General features: G+C 49.0%; 1 protein-coding gene across 1 annotated transcript in view; it reads right to left on the bottom strand.

Annotated features, from left to right (window-relative positions):
- Positions 1-145: 145 nt before the first annotated feature.
- The window catches only part of LOC131260445 (transcriptional activator cubitus interruptus), a 45,791-nt gene continuing 18,306 nt past the window's right edge, over positions 146-27,630 (bottom strand). Inside the window, exons 2-6 of the mRNA XM_058262174.1 lie at positions 7,971-8,434; positions 4,979-5,451; positions 4,187-4,912; positions 3,933-4,097; positions 146-3,825 (exon numbers count right to left, since the gene is read on the bottom strand). Of these exons, the coding sequence (XP_058118157.1) occupies positions 781-3,825; positions 3,933-4,097; positions 4,187-4,912; positions 4,979-5,451; positions 7,971-8,434 (4,873 nt within the window). The 3' untranslated portion in view covers positions 146-780. The remainder of the gene's footprint in view (positions 3,826-3,932; positions 4,098-4,186; positions 4,913-4,978; positions 5,452-7,970; positions 8,435-27,630) is intronic.

Raw genomic sequence — 27,630 nt, 5'->3', positions numbered from 1 at the left:
GCTGAAACTTGTTATTCATAGTTGCAACGCTAGTCAGAGCATTCAACAAACACAAGCTGTGTGTATGGGTTTTGCCCTTTGAGTCTAAGATTCTGGCATTACTTAAGAGAATAATTATGAGTCAAACAATGTGGGATTATTGGTTTATATTCAACGAATCATTTATTTCACATTCTTTTCAATTTTAAAGTACTTCTAGAAGCCAGAATCGAAGTTAAACACTATCAGGAGCCGGCTTCAACCTATCGCTTACAAGTATACGATCATAATGAAATGATCCGATCCGGTGCCTGTTGATAAGCTTTGTCTTTGCAATGACCTCCTCTGATACATTAAACGTTGCCTCTTAGCACCAACAATGGTACATGGTCTACATACTATGTACAATCCAACCTTTGTAGAATGATACAAACAAACGATTTCAACGAATCTATTTTCTTCCATTTTCAAACCTTCATCTTTATAAAAGAGAAAAAAGGAGAGTAAAGGATAAACAATGTCTCCCACAAAGAAGAAAATAGCCACAGTCATTCTACACGCAAAGCCGCCTGGGTCGAAATAAAATTAAAGTCTATAGGAAACTCGTTTAACCGACCAGCCTATCGATCGATCGATCGCATTTTGACTGATCAAGGTATGGCAGAATTTGCTGTTCAAGATAATTGAACAGGATGGGTGTTCTTTTCGAAATCGTGAAATTGTGTTCATCTCATAGCTAATCCACTACTTCCGCGATGGGCATCAATTCCGTTGATCGAGAAGAAATGGCATTCTTGTTCTCTACTGGATCATCTGCAGGTAACGGTCTTCCTCAAAGTACGAGCTCAGCGACGTGCTCATATCGTTAATGACCAGGTTCGACGACGGATGCGTGCTGCTGCTAACCATGTCGGCTGCCGATTCGCTCCAATTCTGGCAGTTCTGAACGTACTCGAGAGTGCGCTGGTACGTGTCAGACCCCATGGCACTGCCGTTGTTTGTCGCTTGCGCCATGACAATACCGTTGTCTTCGGTAAGTGACATTGGCAAAGCGGGTGGCGGGGCAGCAGTAGCCGTAGGGTCACCAAAACCGGTCGGTGTGGATGGTAGCGGAGGTGTTTGAAGGCTGCTTTCCATCGGTTGCGGTGGAGCCGAAGGGGCAGCAATCGCAACTGAATTTTCGATCGATTGCTGGCATCCGTTGGCACCAAGTGGCGGGGCTATGGCACCGCTCGGCGTAATGGCAGCGATTGCGGGAGACATCTGAGATTGGCTGATGTCTCCACACTGGATTTCAATGTTCGCCCTAGCGACATTGCCGGATATGTTCTCCGCTGCCGTTGAATTGCGATGCTGATTGTTGCTGGTTGCGGCGAAACTGGCCACATTGATGCTGAAAGGATTCTTATGCTGATTATTTTGCATCTGTTGCAGCTGGTGTTGCTGCATTGGACCATTTCCAAGCTGTTGCTGCTGCTGCTGCTGCTGACTGGATGGACCTGCAGCCGAAGGCTGATTGATGTGAAGTGATCCCTGCATCATCATTGCAAGACAACAATGGTGAGCACTTTGATCAGTTCGGTGATAGTATCCGATCATGTTTGAACAAGCGATTGGACGCATTTGTTGTTGTTGTTGTTGTAGCTGTTGTTGTTGCTGCTGCTGTTGCTGCTGTTGCTGTTGCTGTTGAAACTGCTGTTCTTGCTGCTGTTGCTGGGAATAAACTTCGGTGCCATTGTTACTCATACCATAGCTGTTGTTTCTATTATTGAAGTTTTGCATGTCATTAACGTTGTGCATCATTTGACACTGAACGGGAGGATGAGTTTGTTGACCCTGGGTAGCTGGTGTCTGTTGCGACATCATCTGCGAAGGTATCGAGTAGTTGTTGGTATTGCTGGTGGTTGGGGCTAAGGGGGCAACCGTATTATCAGGCATCATCGGTGACATCACCTGTTGGTGTTGCGGTGTTTGTGGCGACATAACGTTGCTCATAAGGCTACAATCGTCGTTGCTATACTGTGACTGTGGGCTCATTAGCATGTTCGATTGAGGTTGGGTAAAGTTAACGGCTGGGTGAGGGCGGCTTATCGTTCTATTACCACCACCACCGCCGAATGCACCGTTATCGTTTTGCGCTGCGTTCCAATTACTTCCGCCACCAGGTAATGGATCACTGGGTGTTTCGGTGGTCGTTCGATTAGCAACTTTGCTAGTCCCACCTACGTCTCCAGCCATATCGGCTACCTGATTGAGATATTGTAACATCTCATCCGGGATGACCAGTTTGTTTTCCACCATTTCACCTTCCTCGACTTCGTCCAGTACAACCTCTTGGTTCGGGTGTAGCTTGCCAGTGTTGGGAGGATTAGAAATTTTATTGTTCATCGAAGCAACTCCCGTTCCGGAGCCCGGTGCTGCACCATCTCCAGCTCCGGATGTGGCCGTGCAAGTTGGGACACTCCGTTGGCTGTGTTGCGGGTTCGCTGGTACCATGCGTCGGTTCATATACTGAGAGTTCATACGGCCAGCCATTGGACCGACAGTTAGCATACCATTACCGGTACTGGTAGTAGTATGTGATCCACTAGCCACGGGTTCCGACATACGCCTATCGATCTGTCCTGCTGGGGCGTGCTGCTGTTGACCGAAGAAACTCATACCCCCATTACTCGTGTTGTTCGGAATGGAGTGTCGTGAACCGTTTACACCGGATTGTCCACCCATGGCGTTCATGGAGTTCATCATCTGACCGTTTCCGCCGAACCGTTGCAGATGGGTAGCAATCAGATGAGACGAAGGTGGTGGTGGCAAGCTTTGACCACCCGTCGTGGCCGTCGACATGGAGCTAGATCGTCGAGAGCTGCCCGGGGAGATCGGATCGTACAGTGACGAGGAGTTATAGTAACTGGGTCGCATGGTTGAGATCGAGCTTTGCTGAGATGCCTGGCTACTGCGACGACTAATATCCGCCGATCGCATGCTGTAGTATGAACTGCTAGTCGTGCTGTTGTTGCTATCGCGTCGGTTCTGCGCTGGATTGAGGTACGCATTCATCATCATCATTGTCGCCGTGGTCGTGGATGATGGTGGACCGGGTGGACGCATTTGTAGGTCCGTCTGGCCAGCTTTGCCAATCGTGGGCGATGGATGTGACATTGGCTGCGGGGGTGGCGTAGTGCCTGGTTCCATCTTGAGATCGGTAATCTTTTTGTTCAGCTCCCCGAGACCAAAGCTACGCATATGTCCACTGTTCATCTCCGGTATGTTGGAAAGTGGATTGCTACCGAGCAGAGAGCTCTTATGGTTAATGCGATTCTTGAACCGGTTTCTAGGATTATTGCGAGTCGCAACTGCTGTCGCAGCTCCCGTCGCCCCACCGAGATCGACCATCTCACGCAGCACGTACGGTAGGTCGGCCACCTCAAGATCCTCGTCAACGTATGGCCACGCGGGATCATCAAGTCCCACCATACTGCCCAACTGCATGTTTCCTCCGTCATGCAGCTCTTCACCGAGTCCAGCGGTGAGTGCCGAAATGGACATGGGGCTATTGATCGGCGGATGGGTCGGTGAGTTGGCATCAGACTCCGACTTAATACTAGGACTGCTCATGCTTGTTGTCTTATCCTCGCTTCTGGGACTGCTATCGAACATATGATTCGAGCCTTCTCCGTCTTCGCCAGCACCGTCGCCACCGCTGCTTCCACCGCCGCCATAGTTATTGCCTTTGTGCTTTTTATTGGCATAAAATTCTGCTCCATGGACCGTTTTCACATGCTTCCGCAGCGAGCTTGGATCAGTGTATCGTTTCGTACAGCCTGGTGCTTTGCAAACGTATGGTTTCTAAAAAAAAAATAGACGACCAATTCATTAACAACGGGTTCCTCCTCTACCACTCCCTCATAATTTATAAATATTTCCATAAAGAAGAATCGAACATATTTGCCTACCTCATTGCTATGAGTTCGATTTTGATGTTTGGCACGATCGGATGCATTACTGAATGCTTTGCTGCAACCCGGATACTCGCAGGTATATGGCTTTTCGCCCGTATGTGAACGAAGGTGAGTCTTAAGGTTCTCCAGTCTTGAATACGCTTTACAACAGCCTTCGAACTGAAACGAAAAGAAAGTAGAATTGTTGCAAAACAGTCCACTGGTACAAGTAACAGTTCGTTTCATTTGGAGTCCAGCCCATCACTTACCGTGCACTTGTGCGGTTTTTCACCCGTATGACGACGCATGTGCACCACAAGCATGTACTGTGCTTTGAACGGTTTCTCGTCTCGCGAACAATCGTCCCAGCGGCAGACAAAAGATTTTTTGTTGGCATGAATGTGATCGTTGTTGATGTGCTTCACCAGTTCATCCTGGGTGTTAAACTCCAGCGAACAATCTCGCCAGTGGCAGTTGGTTTCTATGAAATCTCCCGGTTCATCCTTTGGCTCTGTCGTATCCGCTCTGGACCCCCCATCATGACCGATTCCGCCCACTTCTCGATAACCACCACACATTCCCATTGCGTTGCTCATGTTACCATTGTTGCAACTTACGTCCATTGCACTTCCACCAGCACCTTCACCAAGAGTTCCACCGGCTAGATCGCAACCACCACCTCGTCCGCCACTGCCCAGTTCTGGATGCACAGGACTCAGATTTAATCCACCGTTGTGAGTTGTGGAGGTGGCCAAATTTGATCCCTGGTTAGACGGTCCTTGGGTAGAGGTCGGGCTTAGATGGTTATTCGAGGTGATTTTTGTTGCACGATCGTCCTGCGGACTCCCCTTGTGGGTAGGCACGTGTAGTATTCCATCCCGTTTAACGCGGGATTTTTTCTGCTGTGCAGTACTGGCGCTGTCCGCTTCGACACGGGTCACTTGTGAGCTGGATGTGGGTTGTTCTTGCTTCTTGCTCGAGAGATCAGTTATTTGCTGCGAGTGAAAAGTTTGGTTGCTTGTTAGATGGGAATCTTGTTTGGGCATAGTATTGTGTCGTACCTGTGGTTTGCTGAGCGAATGCCCTGGATGCAGCGGATGATGCGACAGTGAGAACATACTGGCCGTCGGCGTGTGGTGTCCTGGGAGTGTATGTAGGAAGCCACTGCTGCGCAGTAAATGCTGCAGGTGAGGTGGCATAGCACTGTGCATGCCGAGGGTGGGCCCAAGCGCGCTGGCCGATAGATGGCCGTACGAACCGCTGGTACTGCTGCTACGCGAAGCGTTGACCAGTGAAGCAAGAGAGTTTGGAGAGTACCGTATCATCGAGCTGATATCGAACGAATCCGAGTACGGCGATGATGATAAGGCGCGCTTGCGACTCACGCTGGCCCGAATACTGCCCGGCCGGGGACTGTTTAAGCGGCTAGCTGCGTCGATGCTGAAGTGAAAATCCGCACTAGCCAGTGAACTGGCCGGATGCAGATCGGCAATTGCGTTTCGGGCGTTGATGTACTCTGATGTCAGCCCAAGGCCTACGGAATGAAAATAAAGAAGAAAAAACCATTAATATGGCCAATCGGAAGTAAGACGTTAATTATCTCACGCATATGGGTACGAAAAACGATTGATATCTCATTTGTAATGCAACACCACCCTCTAGTGGCCGAGATCATCGAGACCATTAATGATCATTGTTGAAATGTCATTCATCGCACAAGGACCTGACTTCTCGTTCTTTCGCTTTCCTCGATTGAATGGCCTCCCTGCTGCAGCTGAAACCATCGGTTACGGTTTTATAACCGGCCATAAAAGTGCCATCGAACATAGTCGAATCTTGGCCCGCGCTGACGCTTCGCGTCCTTTTCATGAGCGTGTCCGAGCAACAACTGTCCGCCTGGCATGGTGACAACTCTTCCATATCTAATACGGAATCACCATCGAAGCCAACTTCTACGGTCAACATCGTTTGCCACACGGCAACCCGAAAACACGTTAGAGCTTCAAGGCAATAGGCATAACACAGCGCTGGGGCGTGAGTTGCGTCGCTTGTTGTTCGGGGCAGGTTTCGGGTTCCACCCACAACACATTTCTTTTCGTTTGCTTTCCTGGAAGGTTGCAAATGCAGGAACCGCAAGCAAAAGAAGACATGTAAACAACGACTCATGAGCCCTACTCAAAAGCGACGAATCGATATGCCCAAAAGCGCACTGCGTGAACTACAAGTCATTGGTATGCGCGTTAGATATTTGGTATTCGGCAGGCGTTCGCAATGAAGATCACAACGATGTCCGAATTCGACCCAAGTGCACTCCAATGCCGGCGAGACTGTGAGGCCATCGTTGGTAGCCAGAAATGGACGTACTGCATCGTTGTCATTCGGTTGCATGATCATGGCGCCGCCAACTTGATCAAAGCAACGGGCGCATTATGCAGAACCTGACCGAGAAGATGCTCAACCATATTCACAAACCTGTTCGCGAATTAGTCACATTGTACACGTGCTGCAAACCGTCCACGTATCAGCGAACAACTTCGATAAATTGCCCTCGTCCGATTTTTCCAACACGAAAAATGAAACGATGCGGTATGTCCGCACCGACACCGGGATGCTCAGCGCGGTTTACGATCAAGGTTTCTTACAACGTTTTCCTCAGGATCGCAACTTCTTGCCTGGGGTTGGGGTACGTCTTCCGCGTATTTTTTTCATACATAAATTTAATTTACGAGGGTATGACTGCATTTATAAACCCATTTGGCACGCAACCTAGTGAAATGATGGCGTTAGCAAGCATGAATGAAGATCGGTTGACATTCACGAGATACTCTTCTGGAGGGAACACGTCCGACACTAAGCAACGACGTATGGCATATTTTATACATTTGGTAACGAGGTTGAACGATGATTTCGCGAACAGTGAAACAACACTTTTAGCTAAATTGAACCAAGGCTTGATCGTTAAATCGATCATCGTGGAACTTCTTCCAGAAGACAACAAACCAGAGGCGAACAATGTACAGTACGTCGCTTAGCATTGGATGATTTCCTGAAGCGCGTCTCTGGCTCTAAGAACTAGAACGTGTTCGTACTTATAAATAGGTAACCCTTCCTCTGTGTGCTGCACGCACCACGCAAACCATTTCCAGCCTCGGCCGGTTGGCGGCTGGCAGGGCGTTTAGCTTAGAAATGCTCCCGGCGTTCCACACGACCCGATGGCGTGTCGTTGTTGGACCCGCGATTGCACTTCTGTTTCCTTCTCCCGTGGCCCGGGTGTTTGTTGGTTTCACACGCGGCCGAGAAAGAGTGGGTGTAATTTGTTTGCATTTTATTGTTGTTTTTATTTCATTCAAATGTTTTGCCCGAACCTATTTCGTCACCGTCCTCCTGGAATGGGGAACTGGGGGCGGCGTGTGCCGACAGTGCTGATCTTGTTGCTTGCGAATGGCCAGTAACGTCACAGCGGGGATACGTACGACACACAGAAGCAGCAGTGAGTTTTATGAGTTTTTTGAAATAATATTTTGACTCCCACCCCGCTCCCCGGGGCCTGCCGCTCGGGCGTTGTTCGAGGTTTCGCGAGACGACCCCGACACCATCGGCGTTTGGATGCGGCGCAACCGGAAGGAGAACCGGGAGACATTAGTCATTCGGTAGTTAAAATACCAGACCCGCGGCAACCGTACACCCGAGGCGGATACGTATCCCACGAGCGCCAAGTAGAATGATCGATAGGGGAAGCAGTAGGGCGAGAGACATGCACAACAGCCGAACCGAAATGAAGGCCCACCGACATCCCGCAATGGCAGGTATATTTTTAACGGCTAATGGAAGCATTTGTTTGCATCGTGCGTTACACGACCGCAACGACAACAACAAGGGGCATCGTCGTATCGGCACACGGGATGTGTTCTGATGTGTTTGTTGACGGTTGCTTCGTCTCCCGAACGGACACTTCCGGCTGATGCCGGCGTTCGTTGATCGTTTAGCTCTGCTCGCGGCATGGATATGGGGCGGCAAGTGACAAGGTCGTTCCGGGTCGCACAAGAACCTTACCGTGGAGGGACGCAGAGGCGTGTTGTAGCGAGTACAGGTGCTCCATGTAGCCGGGTATCCTGTACGCCGGATGAAAGTCACTGGGATGTGGCACTGGTACGGAAGGGATGTTGGTCTGGCCAGCAGATGAACCCAGCGATGTCGCTCCGGTGGTGCCGTTTGGCGTCGGCAGCCCGGGACTAGAACCGCCAGCCGCTCCGGCCGCCGGTGAAGTGCCGTTGCTAATCGAAGTCGTGCCATTCCCGCCGGTACTGCTCGAGCGCTCGCCGTCCCCGTTCAGTGACGCACCGGAAGTGGCCGGCGGAGAGATTGTGAGCGGTACGATGGTGGCGGACGCGGGTGGATGAGGAGGTAATACGGAGCCGCTGGCATGTGCGGCCTCGGCGCTGGCTACGGCCGCGGCAACCGCCGCTCGACGGGCACTCAAAAATTGCAGTTCTGCAAAGTTGGCATTATTCGCGAGGCTGCAAAGAGAAAGGAAAGGAGAACAGACAAGAGGTTAGCAAAGCGTGATAAAATACGATCATGGGTAAACACATGACAATGTCGCCGATGGACTGTTGTAGGCCACGCAACGGGAAAACGAAAACATAATTTCTGCACGTGTACATTTCGAGCCGTTGCGTTTTGCATCACGCTGCACAATTTGAGAACACATCTCAACAAGATCAATGCTTGCGCAGGCCCGACGCGTGCTCCTCAGCGAGAAAGCTGTTTGCAGGGCGGTTTTGCGCAGCTCGCAGACCACATGTAAATGGCTCGGCGAACGGCGAACGTGTCATACTTCCAATGGCGGGAAGAAGGGGCCACACTGGCGGGAAAGAAAAGCTGCCCCGGCCGATTGCAATCGTTCGGTGTTATTTTTTAACATTTTAATATTTCATCCCCGACGGTGTCGGCGGCTTGGTCGGAAAGATCAGATACATTAAAGCATTGTTTTCCGCGGCATGTTGGTCGCCAGCGCGCAACGATGTCGAATGGCCGCCATATTCAAATTGAGGCTAGCTCTTCCATCGCCCGCCGTGCCGAGGGGTTTGGTTACGTTTTTATCCAATTGAAAAGATATCGATCAAACACGAGAAAGTGTACCTCGACCTACGACACACGATGATCGTGATGGATGGAGACATCACCAAGCTGGAGTTGATAGAAGCGGTGATATTACCGCTTTTCTGGCGAACAAATGAACAAATCATCGAACCTGAGGGGAGCGATTTTTCATATCAGTTGTAGATCTTCCGAAATGAATATATTTTAATATTTTTTTAAGGAACTAATTCTTCTGCTATCATGATCCTTAACGAAACTTTTATATTTTTTCCCTACATAAAAATCAGTAAAATGTTTCATCACTCGTGTACATACATATATTATTTTTAATTAAACGACAAAAAACCACTTTTCCCACCGACTATGTTTATTTAGCAATCATGATCTACTAGAAGTTTGCCAATTCATGATCTGCTAAAAGTTTGCCGAAACAATTTATGTACGCACAGATTTTAATCCAATACTTATGAGGCTACACATAAACTCACAGTCCCAAACAATCGCAAAACACTGAAAAAATAACGAAGGAGCTTCTTATACATTTTTTGCTTATCCTGTAGTAATGTGAGTGCTAGCTCCATGCAAAACTCGGACCATTTTAAACAGTTAGACTTAGAGTATGGTTTCATGTGGTGACAATCCAGACCACCCGTAAGTTTAAATGAAAAAATAGAATTTGTTCAAAATTTGAGACTTTCCTTCCGATGGAGTTGTGCTGTCATGAGCAGCGTTGCGTTTATGATCAGTAGTAGATTTAGCAAATTTAGCTTTAACTCGACGCCACAGCATCTGACACCACGCTTATGTTCAGGACGTCCTGTAGCACTTGTATTGAGTTAGTGCTGATGTACGTTGAACTTCCTTCTGAGATTCGCTTCTTTTGGCGAACCACGGCGACAGGAAATACCATCGTTTAGAGGGAAAAAGAAAATTGAAGCACTCACGATCGCTCGCATACTGATGACGAGGCAAGCGCGTTAAACGGGGAACACACCATAGAGCAGTGCTCTCGGATTTCGCACGCCCGAACCCGGCATCCACCGGCAGCCTGCAAGAACGTAACATTACGCCTCGTCGTGCCAGTGGCGGGTCGCTACCGAGTCCGCAGGCATGTTGGACCGGCAGAAAATGGAAGAATGGAGGTGGCCAACCGGTACGCCAAGCAACGGCATTCGCATCCGCAGTGCAACGTGATCCTTCCCTTTTGAGCGGCTGGAGTTTCTTTTGTTTACGGTGATAAACTTCATCCACCAGCACCATCTACATCGGTCGCAACTGCAGGTTCCTCTTGCCTTAGGTCTTGGCAGGGATGCGGGAACACCGGGTGGTTCGACATTTCAAACCCGCGGCTGCGAAGGGGCCCGGAAAACGAATCTTCCGGGGATCGGATTTTGGAAGGTGGTCTATTGAGCTGGCTGGCCGCTTTCCCCTCGCCCTTTGTCACGAAAGGCCGTACGACCAACAAACGGTCTCCAAGTGCATCTCTAATTGTGTTGCATTGCGCAAACGGGGAAAGGAGGAAAATAAATCACGATCTCCAGCGAAATAAAACAATCTCAGCTAACCCGATAATTCAATAGGCACGGTTTGGGAAACGAGTCGATCTTTGGCGGTGCGTAGACGGAGGAAAGCACCCCCGGGGGAATGGAACAACAGGAAGCCTGCCGTCGAGGAGAGCACTCCATCATGTGTAACCCGAAACTCGACAATACTTTGAGCTCGGGTGTGCGCGAAAAGTTCTGCTGTAAGATCGCGATCTTTGCGCTGCGGGCTTGAAAAATCAGGATGTGGAAAATACAACCGGGGGAGTGATTTCTTTTGGTTGATAAACAAATTATTATCTATTACGCTGGGTTCGTCATACGACCAGCCATGGGAGGTGCGGTCGAATGCAGGACGGATGCAACGCGATTCCCGGGCGAATGAACTATTGTGCATAATTGAGAAATAACATTAAGAAAAAAGGAATCGAAAGGAATCGAAAAGCAGAACACTACACTGATCATCTAGATCTGACGTGTGTGTGAGTAAGGATGATTCGACGATGAGACGAAATTATATACCACTCGGGGATGCTGTTGCTGTCAGGTTCAATTTATTCTTCCACTTTGCGGGGAGGTAAAAGGACACCAACGGTAGGTGTATTCTTTTCCGCAACGGTGAAAGGGCAACAAAATAAACAATTTCCTTCGAGGCATCGCAAAAGACCAAATATTCCCATCCACCATTATGCAGCCCATGGTTGCCGTGCCGTGCAATGAAACATTGTGTACACCGCGGTGGTATTGTGGAGCCAGCGTGTCTCGGAGGATCGACGCAATGCGCCCCGCAAATCCGTTTGTTCGGCGGCGAAAGTGGCGGAACGCTCTATCGGGCATCCAATACCACCGCACAACCGGCCGGCCATGGAGCGCTGCACATAAGGGAGGAAAGGCCGTACCGGCTTGTGGTCACGCCCACCAGGATCGATCTTCCGTCGGCGCGATCCGTCGACGGCGTCAGGTAAGCGGGCAGAAAACGGACGCCTCCCACTACCAGCACGAGCAGCTTAGCTTATGTATTTGTTAGAAATGCCGCACACGGCGTGTTGGCACGCTCGGCCGCGGCCGGCACGGAACGGATCGAACGTTCCCAACGCGATCGAACACGGCGAGCTATGCTGGACCCCTCGCTCAGTATGCTCTCCACCGTCGAGCGGGGCGATTATGCTGCTCCAGCCGATTGGACCGACTCCGGGCGCAGCAGCTTTCGAACGATGTGGCAAAACGGACAGCGCAACACGCGAACCTCGGCACGCCGGAGTCTGCGGCGAAAAGAGCGATCGTGTCCGAATCGAAACTCCGAGCGTTCGCACCGACCGGCAGGCGCAGGCCCCCCAACGGTTGCACAGGAGGTTCATTTGAACGTTGCCTTTTGCCACACAATCGCTACAATCAATGCTCGCGCGCACTACCGCAACAGTGTCCCTTCCGCGTCCGGCCGCATCATGATATCGCGTGAAGTAAAACTTGCAGAAAAAGCGATACATCGTCTAGAGGATGCTTTGTTTGTGTCAGTCGTCGCTGCAACGCAACGCACGGCGGAGATTCCGGAGACCTTCGCGCGATCGCCCACCGGCGACGATTGGTGCGCGGAACAGGGATTCGTGGTCTGCTACCTTTCCGAACCACCCTGCCTCCTCTGCTCAATTGCTCCATTATTTTAATGTCTTCTTCAACGAACTGCGCTGTTTCGCACGGTCACAACTTAGCATTAACTTTGTGGCGGGGTTTCTTTCACCACGAGTTTTGCTGTTACTTCCGCGCCAAAGGATCTCTTCACTCGCCAGGATTCCGAAACATCACGGCATGTGTTAACATTTTTCGGCACCAACCGTCGACTAGAGCTCGTTGATAAGCCATTAATTGGTCAATCCATTGACCTAAAATGTGATTGCTGGGCCGAAAGAGAAAGAAAAATCTTATCGTTGTCGGCTGGTAAGCACCTTTCCCCGGCCTGCTGTGGTTGATTATTATTGATCATTATACCCTTGCGGAATGCCATCCTGCAGCGCTCATTGCTTGGCCATCAGTTCCTTTCGTTCCCTTGCTGCTTCCCGCATGGGAATCAAGATCGTAAAAAGAGGAACCAAACAAAAACGGATAAGAGGTAAATCATATCGCCTCGAACAACATCATCGTGCAGCGAAATGTCGAAAGGAATGAAAAATAATAAAGTAATTACATATTTACGGTTCTTTACCGCCCAGCTTCGTGCGGCTTTTTTTGTTGTTGTTATTTTAATTTTTCGGTCTTGCGCGTAACACACATACACTTGTGTTGTGTTTGAGCAAGCAAAAACACGCGATCCTGGCCGGATTGGCGATGAATTGGAAGGAGCCTTTTTTTCGGGAAATAATTGGAGTAACTCTTTCAAGGTAGAAATCACGAGGTGTATTTTTGCCAGGTTCCGTTGCACATCCGTGGCGTAAGACAAATTGTGGTTGTTTATTTGCGCTTCTCAATCGGGAATGCGCGTGCGATGGGAATGCGCGTGTTACTGACCACAAGGAAAGGCAGCTGAGCAGCTTACGGCCCGTGATTTAAAATTCAGGAAGACGCATGCGTAGCCGAAACGTTCGCCCCTCGACTACTGGAGAGCTGGCTGCTCTGTTGCCCATGCTTCACACCATCTGCTTAAACGTATGCAGCGAGTGCCCTACGTAACACGGCATCGGGAAACAGTTTAGCGTCCAATCTATAATTTAAAACAAACAAATAAAAAACGCTACAACTCGCCGGGACCGTCGGGGCCTCCCGATGGGGATCGGGGCTTCAACGCTGGAGCTAAGGCCGTGTCGGCCGAAAATGATGAGCGTCGTAAAAGTTTAATTACGATCTCATGCGAATTACAGGAACCCATTTTTTCGTGGCTTGTTTCACATACCCCCCGAAGGAAACCGTTACCGGCGGAATGGCGACCCGGGCCGCTGTTCGCGAACGGAAGCTCCCCGTATGCGCTGAAAGAAGCGCCCTGCGTCCTCTGGGCCAGCGAAATGATTTATTTGCCTAAATGCCCAAATAACAGCCCATGCAAGTAGCGGTGAATTCCCCCGGACCCCGAACCCCGGAGGAGGAATAATTAGTGAAACAAACAACTGGCAGTGATGCACAAATACGCCCGATATTGTGCCAGAGACCGACGGAAGGGCGCACAAGGCCATTCGCCGATTCTAGTGTGGTTGTCCGTAGCTTGAGCTTTGTCCTACAGGCCTAGGCCACGCGAGTACTACCGCCAGCATATAAATTACACCTCCAAGTGACATCGGCCCGCGAATGCGCGCGGACCGGGGTTGGAACATCGCCCCGCTCTGCGTCCGCAGGACCTTCGGCGACAATTTTTGCCAACCAACACCACGTCGGCGGCGATCATGCGCGCATGCCATGAACGGGGCGCATAATAAATTGTCTGGAGAGTGCGTTTGCTTGTCGTTGCCTTCCACCGCCGGTCATATGGCGTCCGCACGCTTGTCTCGTTCACCCTTTGGAATCCCCCCACAGTTCGAGTGGGTTGCACACACACACACACACCTCCCAGCAACGGCGACAACCGCGTCGACAGCGATCGAGTGTCGCAGCGAGATGCGAGAAATTGTTGGCATTGTGTTTGCCCTTTCGCCATTGATTGGCTGCTGACTCGGCGAAGTCGGGAGAAAAGTGCAGCGTTTCCCGGAATGCAAACGACCTCCCGCCGTTGCATCGGGCCCTTCCATCGTTCGCTGCGTAAGACCAGCTCGCGGTTCGCCTGCTCCCTCCTTCTGATCCCAAAACGACAGCAGCCGTCTCGCGACAAGAGCGAAGTCTCGCGCCAGGACAGAAACGAAATAGTGTTCCTCCGCACCGATCCACAACCGCTCCCACCGTCGAGCATCACTTGAGGGACGGGGTGGTGGGTGGCGAGAATCATGGCGCGAAACGATCGGCTGGAACAATGGTGATAAGTAAATTGTTAGTACAAGTAAATGAAACACATTAACTAATAAGCGATCGACGTTCAACCAACTGGTCCCCGCCCACGTTGCTGCACCTAGGCGCTCTTCCGCTCTTCCGCTCCTCTGCTCGTCCTACACTCTCGGGAGCTTCGATGGGTAATTTGATTCATGATACTCGCTCTCTCCCTCTACCTCGCGCATCTAACTGCAGTTGGGGGGAAGAAAAAAGACCAGTCAATTTGTAAAACATACCCACAACCGTCGGGCAAATCTCACCTCCTTCGCGAGCTATTCAAACCGTTTTTCTTCGGTCCGTGCCGTTGCTTCTCTTCTCCCTTGTGTTCTATTATATTCAATAATTTGACGCACCTCTTCACCACGTGCTGCACACTGTCATTTAACCCTTACGGAACACACATTCAGTAGCTCTGGAAAACTTTAAAAGTCCAAAAGTATACGCGCGTCTCCATTGGCATAGAATCGAGATATAACCAAGATTGGATTGCTCCGTTTTAACTAACGTCAGGGTAATGTAATTCCCGTTTGAACAGAAAAACAGTTTTGAAACCGTAAACATATTGTAAAATAAACTTTTAAAAACTCCGCTGCTTTCGTTGCTTTTCTTCAACCTACTTGCATTACATTTATATGCATGCATGAATCTTACTTGAAGCAAGTTCTGTAGTTTTGAATACTGCAAGTTGAATATGTAATGCAAGTAAGTGTAACGGGGTTCAGTTGGGTGGAAATCAATATTGCCTAAAGAAGAAAAAAGCATGATTAGTATGTTATTTTTAAATATTGTACCTCCAAGGGTTACAACAAACATATCCACCATCCACCATATTTAGCCGCGGCCGTTCAATAAATGAATTAATGAAAACATGAATACATTTGTAAGCGCTTTTCTGGTCGGCTAGCGGTCGCTCGGAAATGCGTGAATGCCAAGCCTTCTCGCCAACGTAATGGCAGTATTTGCCACCAAGCCGGAATCCTTTTCTCATCCATACTGTTTCCTATTCCCCGTCGGAGGGTAACCGACATCGTCCCACCGATCGAACAGACTTTACAAAAGTGTCTAGGAGTCATGCGCAGGTTATTAATTATTTATTAGCTTTTGCATCCCTCCCCGGTTTTCCGGCTTTCCCGCTTCTAACCTTCCCGATAGAAATCTTACGAGCCGATCGCTTACTTTGCGATCGATCAAAGCGCAAAGATTGTGTGTGCTGTCCGTGGCTCAATCCCATCATGACGGGCTCTCCGCGGCGTGGTTAAGGTTATGCGCGATTATCGTTGTCTATTGACACCAGGGGGGGTGCTGCGTTCCGCGCTGCGACGCTTGGGAGGCGGAAACAATAGAGAGTTGGAGGACCGACGCCGGAGGTTCGATGGGGACTGTTTTCTCGCACCATGTCACGCCTCGCAGAGGTCCGCAAGGGTGGTATGTTATCGGCCCCACTGACACACCCCATTTACGATGAAGTGGCTCAAACGAGGTGTTGAAATAAGTGTCTTTATTTGGCGCTAGCCGGTGGTCTGCGTGTGGGAAGGAGGCGCTGCCTGGCCTTTTTAGTGGTTAACCGCGATCACCGACAACCGGGCCTCTGTCCCCCACCCCGAGTGTGAAACTTCGCTCGTCCCGTTGTGTCGCATTACTTACAAGCCCAATAGGGGACGCCTTCGGAGGAGAAGGGATTGAATTTCACTTGTCGTGTAGCAGTCCGTCCGTTTGTTTTCCATTTGGCCATCCTTCAGTTCGGCCGTTTGGACGAGCTGGATCACCTTACGACGATGCAGACGCCCGTCGTTGATTTTGTAAGCGCTCATGGCTCCAAATTGCTCAAGTGCCCTTCGTCCGTAGAACCCCCTGTCCGGGGGGGTGTAGGGTGTAACATTTTAATCAACTCTCTGCCCGGTTGGTGGTTCTGGGGGTAGCCGTTTTTCCTCCTCTTTATTTTGCCCAGCACAGTCCCCTCTATTCCGAGGTGGGCAAGCTGTGAAAGTAAGACCTCCGCGCAGAATTGAACACATTACTCACTTGGCCGAGGAAATGCTTTATCCACACATTCGCGGTAAGAAAAGATCAAGGAGCCCGCCGGCCCCGATTGACCGCGTTTGGCTCATGTTCGCCACCAGCGAGGTACGTCCAATAATCGATCAATTACAATCGCATTAGGCGCGCTCTTGATTCGCCTCGAACCTCGACGCGAAGTGCGCCGCGAGGCCCAACATGAGCATGCAAACTAATGCCTTTTCCCTGCGCTATCGGTGTTACCGCCGCCGGTGCACACGGTAATGCCGTTTCGGACCCGTTTCGCCCGGGTCGGGTTGATAAACGGCGGAACGCGGGCCAAGATACGCCAGATTGATCGTCTTCGGCCGCGTCTTGGTGACGATGGCCCGATGGTGAACGGCCTTATCGCAGCTGGCGGATCGTCTAAGCCTTTCGGCCTCGTGAATAACGCCTGCCCTCTTGCCTGCCAATGCGGAAACACGCCACAGAGCATGTTTTGCCGGGGACATGCTACGGGAAAAGCGCACTTCGAAGCAGATGGCGGTGTGTCGTGAAGACTGCACGAATTGATGCAAATAATGAAAGCAAATAAAGAGCACATCGAATCACGCTGCCCGTTCCCCGCTGGCTCTACAGTTGTCGACAACTTGGAAGACAACACTATCGACCGGTCGATGCGACCTGGACCGGAGACCAGGCCCGGAGACCGAGTTATGTGGCGCAGAGATCGTGTCTTCGGCTTGCGGCTCTCAAGACGACGCTACACTGTTTTGATCGTACGCTCTTGCGAGAGCGTGCGGACCGACGACGACTTCCTAAACGCCATCTGATGTTCAATTTATCCGGAGGCGTGCGAAGGCCACCGGTGTCGGAAGGCGGAAAGCGGACAGGGGCGACGATCGACGGTCTCGCGACCGGCAAGAAGACGACAAGATCTCTACTCCGCTCCACTTCGTGTTATTGCCGAGCGTCACCCGCCGTAATGTGGCCGAAACAGAAATTATCTGATTTATGATTATTGCGATTTATATGATCAGTTTCATTTACTCACTCGCCATCGCCTTCTTCCTCCGGCTTCCGCCGTCGTCACGTGCCGGCGCGTCTGACCGCAGCGTAGGGCAACGGGATGAGTGTATAAAAACATCGGCACATCCCCGCTGCACACTGATACGACGTTATTATACGGCTCGATGCAAGTTCATTATACTATCGTGCAGATTGATGGTTGGCTTCTGCGCGGTTAAGTGATGGCCATCCCCTCGGATTGATCAATTGGCCATGATTTGACATCTGACCGTGTCTTAAAATGCGCGCCCAGCTATCAATTATCGATTTCACGTTAATTTGGACCTTCGATGACGACGTCGAAGACGATAGGGAGCAAATTTGGCTCTCACGCTCTGCAGCGCAATAACCCATCAGTGTTAACATTACGATCGATCTTTCTTTCTAGAACGGAAATTAATAAGTTTACCATATATTATCATACCACTTCATCTGAGTTAAGCGTACTGTTTAAGCAGCGCGACGTTGTTGAAATATTTCACTATTTTGCATACACAAAAATAACCGAAATGGATGGAAAATCAACTCCGTTTCTTTTTTTCTTGTCACACGCGCCCGTTTTCCCAGCAACCTTTCCGGTGGAACTTGTCAAACGTACGTTTCCGGTGTTATCGACCTTCGTCGGTCGCTTCGATGACGAGAATACACTAATCGAGCGTTCCCGATCAACGGGGTTTCCATCGCTCGATTTCGATCTTCGAGTACAATTCTCTCTTTCTACCTCACACGGGAGATCACACGGGGCGTACGCCCTGTCAAATGGATCGGAAATCAAAAATAACTCCTTCAGCCAGACGACGATGAAGACGACAGCCACATTTTACGGTGCCATCCTATTACTTTTCCGCCCAATTAGACGTTCTGTATTGGTACGTTTTTCGGCTCTTTGCTGCCCACGGGAAACCATTCGGCCAGCTGGAACGTCTCCGGTGAAGTAGAAGAGGTTTCCCTCCTGACACTGACCCCGGGGCGTTCTACAGTCAGTTTCGAACGTTCACAGATGGGTTTGTTTTGTTTACCAAACATCAAGCAACAACAATCCCAGCTCTTGAACTGTCCCTCGAACAGGAATATCTGTCAACCGTGAAACTGTAAACCGCTAAACTGAAAGTTCAACAACATAGGTAAATTAAATCTGCTCCTTCACGTGTGAGTTTGCCAAAAAGGTTATCACCGAAACCAAATCACCCATTTCTTATTCCATCCACCCAAAGCCAAACCGCCCTCCTCCCGGCCGGTTTCCCTTTCCATCTAATGAGTATAAATTAGCATGCACGGAATAACGATTCCAGTGATTCCCTGCCCATCAGGGATCCCGTTGTGCGCACCGGCGAAACCGGATCAATAAGGATGGGAAAGAGAACGAACAGCCGATCCCAACTACCGACCAGCAGCGGTCGCTACTGCTATCGATCGTACGTCGCCGCAGCGGAAATGGGCCGAAATCGCGAAATGGATACTCTCCAATCGATAGGCAGAGCTTTGGCGGCGGCGCTGCGATCGAGTCCGATATCCGAAAGATACCAAACCTTTGTTGCGTACAACTAGTTACCCACTGCTGTTCGTGGGGCGTATATCTGGTTCGGTGCATATTTGTTTTCAAAATAAATATCTTTATTTTGCACCTCCAATGTAGCTTCGAAAAAAACTATTCTTTTTTTATTTACACTTAATGGTTGTGGTCAATGGTTCTTTAAATGTCATGTCACAAGAGTTACACTTTTCATCATTAGTAAGGTTGAAACCTTTTTAGAATATTAAACTTAATTTGCATTATAATTAATCGCTTAACAATACAAAATAGGCCCAAAAAAGTAATAAAATAATTATTACATTTCCATTTCAGTACATGAAAAACAGAATTGAAATCGTAATAAGGTTATTTCTTTTCATTATTATTGTTAGAACACACAGATTTAAATTTACAAATTCATTTTCAAGATCCAAGTCAGCAGTTTATGTTTATTACAAACCGGTCATAGGATACGATATATAATCAATGTGCAATTTAAATGTAAACGAATAAATTAACTCATTTGCCATAAGGTGCCCCTTGTCAACAAACCGTGAACGAATAATATGCAAGACTGAGTGGAAGTTAGCATCGGAATGCATCTTCACAACAAACCATTTGTTGAAACATGTTTTCGTTAACTGAATGGTCACAGGGAGAATGAGCAAGCGAAGAAGCTTTACAATGTTACTCATTGCTAAAATTGCAGCAAAGACGCTCGATATACATCACTCCGAATCACAACAAGCTGCGTCCGTTGCGGAAGCACATAATTTCATGACCACCTAACCGAGAAAATGACGATTGTAACACTGTGTTTGTCTGATGGTGTGAGCGATTTTTCTCAGTCCCCCGCCTTCTGGAAAATGTGATTAATTACAGGGTTTTAGTGCACGGACGGGAGAGGCGTTGGCTTGATGGCACATGTGATGCAAATCGGTGAGACTCGATCGCACCACCATGGTCAAGCACGACGTCTCTTATCGGCGACCACGATCGCTGATTTTCACCACCACCACCACCACCACTACCAACCATCGGGCGAAAATCATCACCCCAAGCCAGAAAGGCAGCAAGCGTGTAAACATCGTGCGACCAGATGCATTCCCCGCGTGAGTGGTTGGTAATGCACCGAGCCATACGTCATTAAACCACTCCACGCCAGCAGATCACATTCGGGACAAAGCTGTGGTAGTACAGTGGAACAACTCGCTCGGCAGAGTTTGTGTCGTCTGTACGCACTGACCGCGTCAGCCTACGCCGTACCGTCCCCATCTGCAGGCCACTCAGGCAGGGACAGCAAAAATAAAAAGTACGAAGTTCGCGACGGACCGAATGAGTCAACATGATTTATGTTCCTTGCGGGCGGAGGCTCGTTTGGGGTTAGGGTCGGCAGAGCCGGAAGGGCCACGCGATCAGTTTTGCCCGGTTTATGCGTTACTGGTGCGGAAAGGTGCCGATTAATTACTGCGGATAAGAACCACGTGCTATCGCTTGCGACGGCCCGCTCGTCGCAGGATAGCGCTTGTTGTAATAAAGAAAAATCTAAAGAGCAATCCACTTCACGCTTGACGAGCTGTGTGGACCCACTGTTCTTCTAACAAATGGCTCTCCACTTGTGTTCCATGCATGAAGACGCGAACGCGCTCAGTTTTGCGTTATTCTGCTGGATCATAATTTATCAATTACGTTCGGTGATTGGCGGAGGAATACTTCAGCTCAGCATGCAGATCAAAAAGTCGGTTCCAAATGCGTTGAGTAACGGACTTACTCGAGAGCCATCATCCGTAAACGGAAGCTAACAATCACTGTACCACCGAGCAAAGGTATGCAAATAAATGTTAAATAATTCATCGCACGGTATTGTTGAGAGTGAGTACATTTTTGTGCACACTCCACGCAGCTTCCATACTGAGGTGATCATTCACCATAATTCATAAGCAATGGTGGTTGAATACCTTCTGCGCCGACCACCTTCCAGCCTTGGTTGATATTTTCCCACAATCGTACAATTCAATGAAACGCAAGGAGGAAAGTAAGGACAACAAAAACCGTACGAACGAGTGTTCGAAAGTACTTAAATAAATAAGAAGCAAAGCAAATAAGGGCAGGCCGGCGAACCGGGGCGGGCGATAGTGGAAATAAAATAAATTTGTTATTTTCGTCCAAAGACACTGACTACACACGCATGGTAGTGCGATCTCCTGTAAGAAAGATGTAACCAGAAATAACTCCACAACACATGTCAGCGAACACATGGAGAATCGCGGAGATTGTACCGGGTGTGCTCTTGTGTCCCATTTTTGTGCCAACCTGCCATCGGCAGGGTTCTCCGATCGCCCCCGTAATCGGAGCGTGAGGAAAAGTGTGCGCACCAAACAAAACGGTCCGCCAAACTTGTTCCAACCGTAAGCTCGCGTAAAAGCGTACATGATACAGCCAAAACGTACGGTCAAAGAACAGAACCAGCGGAACGCACAGGTCGGGTTCCAGAGTTCAGGCACGGAACTGCGGAACGAACCGGACGCAGAACCTGACCAACAACATACCCTAACCGTTGTGGGAGTGTGAAAGGAGAACTGAAATGAATACGAAATAATGCAACGCGGACGAGCCCGCGAATCGGAGATCTGGAAATGGAAAATAAAATTAAAATAACCCCGAAAGAAATAAACTGAAATAATAAATGTGCTCTCGGATAAATTTAATTAACATATACGAGTTAATCAATTTAAATAAGTTGTTGCAGATGGAGCATTGAGGCACGCTCTGGTCTCTTATTTTCTCGTTTGCATCTTGGCTCATTACTTGCCATTCCCTTTTGCCCTGATGAACTTTCGCGGCCCATTCCCGCTGTGTGATGCCTGTTTATCGTTTTCCCGGTACTTGCAGTTTGGCTCAGATTCTATTCATTCCGCCTTTTTCTCTACCGCTCATTCGATGCAACTTTCTCAAAATCACAACACACCGCAGAAATATGAGCACTTTAACCGCCATCGTTTACCTGGTATGGCCATGCGAGAACATAGATGAGCTCTTATCTTCCGTTTTCTTTGCCTTTCTGTCTCTTCGCCGTAATTCTACCGAGTCCGCATTGAGAGTTGTTTGAGAAACTAACAGAATCCCATCTTCCATAGTCGCATATCCTCCTCCTCCGGCTCCAACGTGGTTGAGGTGTGTTAATCTGATCGTTTATTTGTTTTTTCCACACTCTCTTATATTGTTTACCCTAAAGACCGACGGAATGTTTTGTACAAACTAATAAAAACGATGATGATATTTTGCCAGCACATATTTGCGTTCACGTTGCTAAAAACGGTAGCTGATAGCAAACATCAAACAACAGCGACACTAAGTAGATTAATTTATTGGTTCGCGAAGCGCTTCTTGTACCCATACTTCAACTATAATTGAAAAACTCATAAATTATAAGAAACCACTCCGTACAACTGTCGCTTTCAATTGCGTTTTATATTACCATAACGAAGTAATTAATGTTTAACGTACGCTTCGTTTCGAAGAGAAGTGTGTACAATATAATCCTTGTTCTTCTTTCAATTACGAAAATTAATGGCCACCTGTTGTTTGCCTCTCTGGCTTATTCAACTAAATATTGAAAAAAAAAATCGAATAAAAAAATATGCTGACTAAATATTGAAAAATATTTTACATGTTTCGTGCACAAATTGTTTGGTTTTTCTCTATCGACTTTGCTATGAATCGGAAATGTTAGGTAACGTGAAACAAGTCAAGAGGTATTAGTACTTTTTATTGTGTTAAAAAAACCTACACACTTAAAAAAAAAACAACAGTTCGCTCTCGATTTTTGATCCCAAAAACATAGAGGCACACGAAAAAAGGCAATATCGGTAAGAAAGGGAGCTTGTTCCACGCTTATTTTTTTAGCACAGCACAGTCGCTATTTTGTCGAACGAATCCATTGCCGGGTGCGACGAAAGAGATGTAGATTTTTTATGGCTTAGATTTATCGGCTTAAATTTTACCCATTTCTATACGACCAGCGAAGAAACGGAAAAAAATCGCCTCGATAGTAGACTTTTCTGACGACTTCATTTCGGATGCAATAACCGAGAGGAAGCAACGGATAAGCCGACGAATTTGGCGAGTCTCCCCTTTTGGACTGGATGATCCAATTTACCTTCGTTGGGCCACCGTACCTTGTCAGGCTTTTAAGCAAGGCTACCAAATTTGACGCCTGTTTTTTTTTTCGTTGAAAATGTCTCCGACTGTAGGTTTTTACATTATGTTTGCCACTTTTGTTGAACTTTGTCACGCATCCAGATTAGCTCCTTGGGCTCATTTTGAACATTATGATGTTAGTCCGCTTTTAATGCAATGTTTCGAAAAAACGGGACGATTTGATCGCCTTGTAGAAACATCGTAAGACATCAAACTAAATTTGTGAAGCTCAAAGCAAAACCGATTGAATAACCATTCTCGATCAAAAAAGGGCACCACTGGAAATGTGATTTTTTCATGTGCTTTGGATCCTTTTCATCCCTTTTATTCGAGGCTCGTCTGTGTCGATGGATTGAAAATCGATCAAAATATCGTGCTCATATCGTGCCACCAATATCGGCTCTGGGTTTGCATCTTCACCAGAAGGAGGAGCAGTAAGACAGAGAGAGAGAATTAAAGAGAGACAATGGCAAGTTATATTTATGATCCCGAAAAACATACGGTGGCTAATGCTTCCTCCGGGGACTTTGGGTCAGGTCAGAGCAACTGCCATGGGAACGTGATTCAGAAACGATTATATTGGTCGCGCTTCGTGCGCAATCCTGCGCCACGAAGATGATCGTTGGGCGATTTTTCACGATGGAACGCTAGACTTACTAGCAGCGGAGATGCCATGAGATTAATGTAATCCTCGTATGATTATTTGGGTGGGATATTTTCCCAGGGCAACAGCGTGTCCGACATTGGAGGGTAACACGGGGGAGGACGGGAGCGATGGGAGGGTAGCAAAAGTTCACTCACTGCCACTAAGAGAAGGTTTGTTTTTTAAACAGTCCACCGGTCCATACATTTTCTGTGTTCTTTCATTCATTAGAACATGAACTCCGTTCGCGGAGGAAAATGGACGGAACGATGAAGAGAAAGAAGCAGAAATGTCTTAATTAAGACCCATTCCCCGGTTGGGCGGAATCAAAGTTTAACAAGTTTCCGTGGACCGGTTTCCGCTGCTTCCCGAGGGTAAATAGCGTGGCGTACGAAAGGTGGCCAGCAAATCATCTTCAGCTGTGGTCGGTGGTTTGGTGCGTCCATTTCTGGCGAAGATACTGTAAGATTCAACGTTGAGAAAATTCGTCGTCTTTCTCTCCGACGTACCACGATCGCATCTCGGCCAGGAGGGAACAGTTCTTAGAACCCACCAAGTGCTTCGCAAGGTGCTTTCGGGGATGTGATCATGTAAATGATGTGCCAAACGACGCCAGCATTCCCCCAGCTTTCTGCTCGAGTTCGATAGCGGCATCCTGCACTGTACGAGAGTTCAAGGAATCCTACGAAAGGGCACCGTGTTGAAGTGAAACATTCAAAAGCCCGACCCGTTCGATGCGACCAAACGACATCGGCACAAATTAGACAACTTTCGAGTCGTCCAAACACGACCACGGACGTAACGAACAAGATCGAGATCATCTCTAGTTGATTAATCGGGTGAAGTGTTTCCACTCTTTCGTTGCCCGTCGATCGTTCGGGACATTTTTTCCTTCCTTTCGTCCAGGTCGGAGCCGCCGACTGGCCACCATCGGGCCAGCGACGCTCGGGAGGTGAGTTGTTGGACGTGTGTGTTAAGTGGATTATCTGTTTCTTTGCTCGCACTGCGCTCCCTCTGCCCGTGGCACTCCTTTGCGCAGGCAGCCCCCGAAGGGATAGCGGCCTGCACTGATTCCTATCTCCGTCGGATGTTGGTGGAGATTCCGGGCGCCCTGGTCGGTGTATCGAACCACGGCATGATCTACGACCATTGCCAATCGGTCTAGAGGCAACGCAGAGAGCTTCCTAATCAAAAAGGGAACCCGAAGGAACCACCGCCCTGGACACCGACGGGGCCAACGCAGGGAAAAGACGTTTGTGCGCGCGCGCGTACTCACATACCAATCAACCTTCAACCGAGCAGACAGCCGAACCCGGGCTCTTGGCTTGGCTGTGTTCCGATCGCCCGGGCAGGAGCCGCACAAGCAGCAGCGTCACGGTACAATCGTCGCCGGGGCGATGGGTCTAACGGGCGAACCAAGGGAAGATTGATTGGATGGGAAAGCTCTTAATCCTGAATAACACTCCACGTGAGCCGCGAGAGCTGCTCGGGGCGACAGTACGCCGTTAGCTGGTACGGGCGGAGATGGATCCGTTGGAGGGTCGACGGCAGCGACCGATAAACTTGATCGATCACTTCGAATTGCTGGAATAACAGATGTCAAATTAATAATTTATTGATCGTTTACTCTTTCCACGAGATCCATGGAGCAGCGCGACGCGGAACGGAGGCCGGCAAAGCAGCGAGTGAGGGTGGGGCAGCGAATGAACGATCTTGTCTTCGAATCTTAGCCTCAATCAATCCATACTGCTCGTTATGAACGATGGCGCAAATCGTTGCGCCGTTTGACGGGCGTCGCTCGAGAATTGTATCGTGCTGCGATCAAACCAACTCCAGCCGCATTTTTAATAACCGCCAAAGGATGGAAAAACAGTAATGAAACGGTACGCTATTTTTACATCATTCGCACAATGTTCCCTAATGCTCAGCGCGCGCATAGATGATTCGGCGGCAAGTTGGCTATCTCAAAACCACAAAAACAACTTCATTAAATGTTAGCGAGCCCACCGGTCGGAAACTACGGGAAACCTTTTTCCGAACTTCCTCGTACGTATGCTATAGCATCTTTTTATCCTGCCGCCTGGCGATCGTCAATGATCCATCCGTACCGCGTTCTAGAGGAAACTTACGCCACCTCCGTAACGTCTAATTATGTTTCGATTTGATTGAGTCATCAGCTACGGATCAGTCCGTGGGCTAATAATAATATACCTAGCCGTCAATGGCTTGATTCCGCCACACACATACACACCCTACCGAAACCAACGAAATTCGAGCCGAGTGTAGAACAGCATCGCTGCCGGTCGCACTCGAACGGGAGATGCACGGAACACGGATGTAAAGAAATCGACCGATCATCGTCCTCCCCGAATTCGTTGCCCCATGACTCGCAGGGATTGCGCCAGTGGCGGAACGAGCGGCCGAAGGGAAACTCCCTCATCTGGAGGAAGGTCGAACCGAATTGGTGGATGATTTGCCTGCCAATTTAACGTTGCATCGCTACGGGACCGGGTGCCGACGGCGTGCTATCGTTTCGGACGTTTTCGGGAAGATTCCGCCCGAGAAAGCACGTAACCACGGGCGTACAGGTAGACCGCGGCGGCTCTCTTTTTGCTTTTACCGCTCCATTTGGGCTGCTTTGACGCGCAGAAATAACAAGCACCGGCCCGTGTCGGCCCAGGCAAGCGGGCCCGGGTCCATCCGTCGTCCTGTTCGCATCGGTCGCGGTATTCGTAGCCAGCGGCAAAGATGTAAGCGAACTCTCTTGATCCGCTCTCGGCCGCTTGATGCAGAAACATTAATCATCGTCGATAGATCGGAGCCAGAGGCCGAGGTGGTGTGCCACAGCTCTTCAGGGAACGGCCACGTTCTTCTCACTACCTTCTGTCCGCACTGTGCTGCCGGTACTTGGGACATCCAGAACAGCGAACGTCGACACCCTACCGGAACAAATGTCACCAAATTGACATGCACTCGGCTGTACCGAGGCGCTTAACGGAGTTCCGATCTGATTTTCGCTCTGGCCAACGAAGTCGTACACATTACCATACTTTGATCCGCCTCTGCGTCTTCCCAGTAGAACAGGTTCGAGAACGAGTTCCCGATCACGTTTGATCACCAGTGCAAGAAATGCATCCTCCAGATCAAGCGCTCAATCGGGACGGATCAGTAACCGAAAGATTATTGCAGGTGAGCGAGCCCGCTGCTGGACGAACGAGAAGACATGCTTTGTAGAAGCGTATTTTTTTTCGAGCGCTACCACGAACGAAAGAATCGATCCGTCAGAACGGAGCCGTAAATGAAGTGACTCAGGTATTTTGCCTTCCAAGATGCTACGAAACCCCCCATCACGGGGCAGTTCGCTCGATGGTCATTCTCGAAACACTACAGAACGTGTGATGTCTTAATTAGTGGAATCCGAAAATTCAGCACATGATTACCTTCGCTGAGGATTTTACAACCGGTCGTTTGGAACACTGTTGAAGGATCACTTACCTGGCGAAAGAGGAGGAGAAAAAGAAGAAAAAACAATGAGTACACCAGACCGCGCTATGCAAGTTGTGATTTTCTTCTACCCCTCAGGTGATTCGAAGCTACGACATATCAATTTAAAATTAGTCAGACATACATTTGAAAGGCACTTTTACAGCGCGATGCACTTCCCTTTCAGTGCAACTGATCAGGTTGCCGTTTATTGCACTTAAA

Source organism: Anopheles coustani, chromosome 3, assembly GCF_943734705.1.
Source record: "Anopheles coustani chromosome 3, idAnoCousDA_361_x.2, whole genome shotgun sequence".
Lineage (NCBI taxonomy): Eukaryota > Metazoa > Arthropoda > Insecta > Diptera > Culicidae > Anopheles > Anopheles coustani.
Note: the sequence above shows the minus strand (reverse complement) of the source record. Positions and strands in the feature narration are given on the sequence as shown.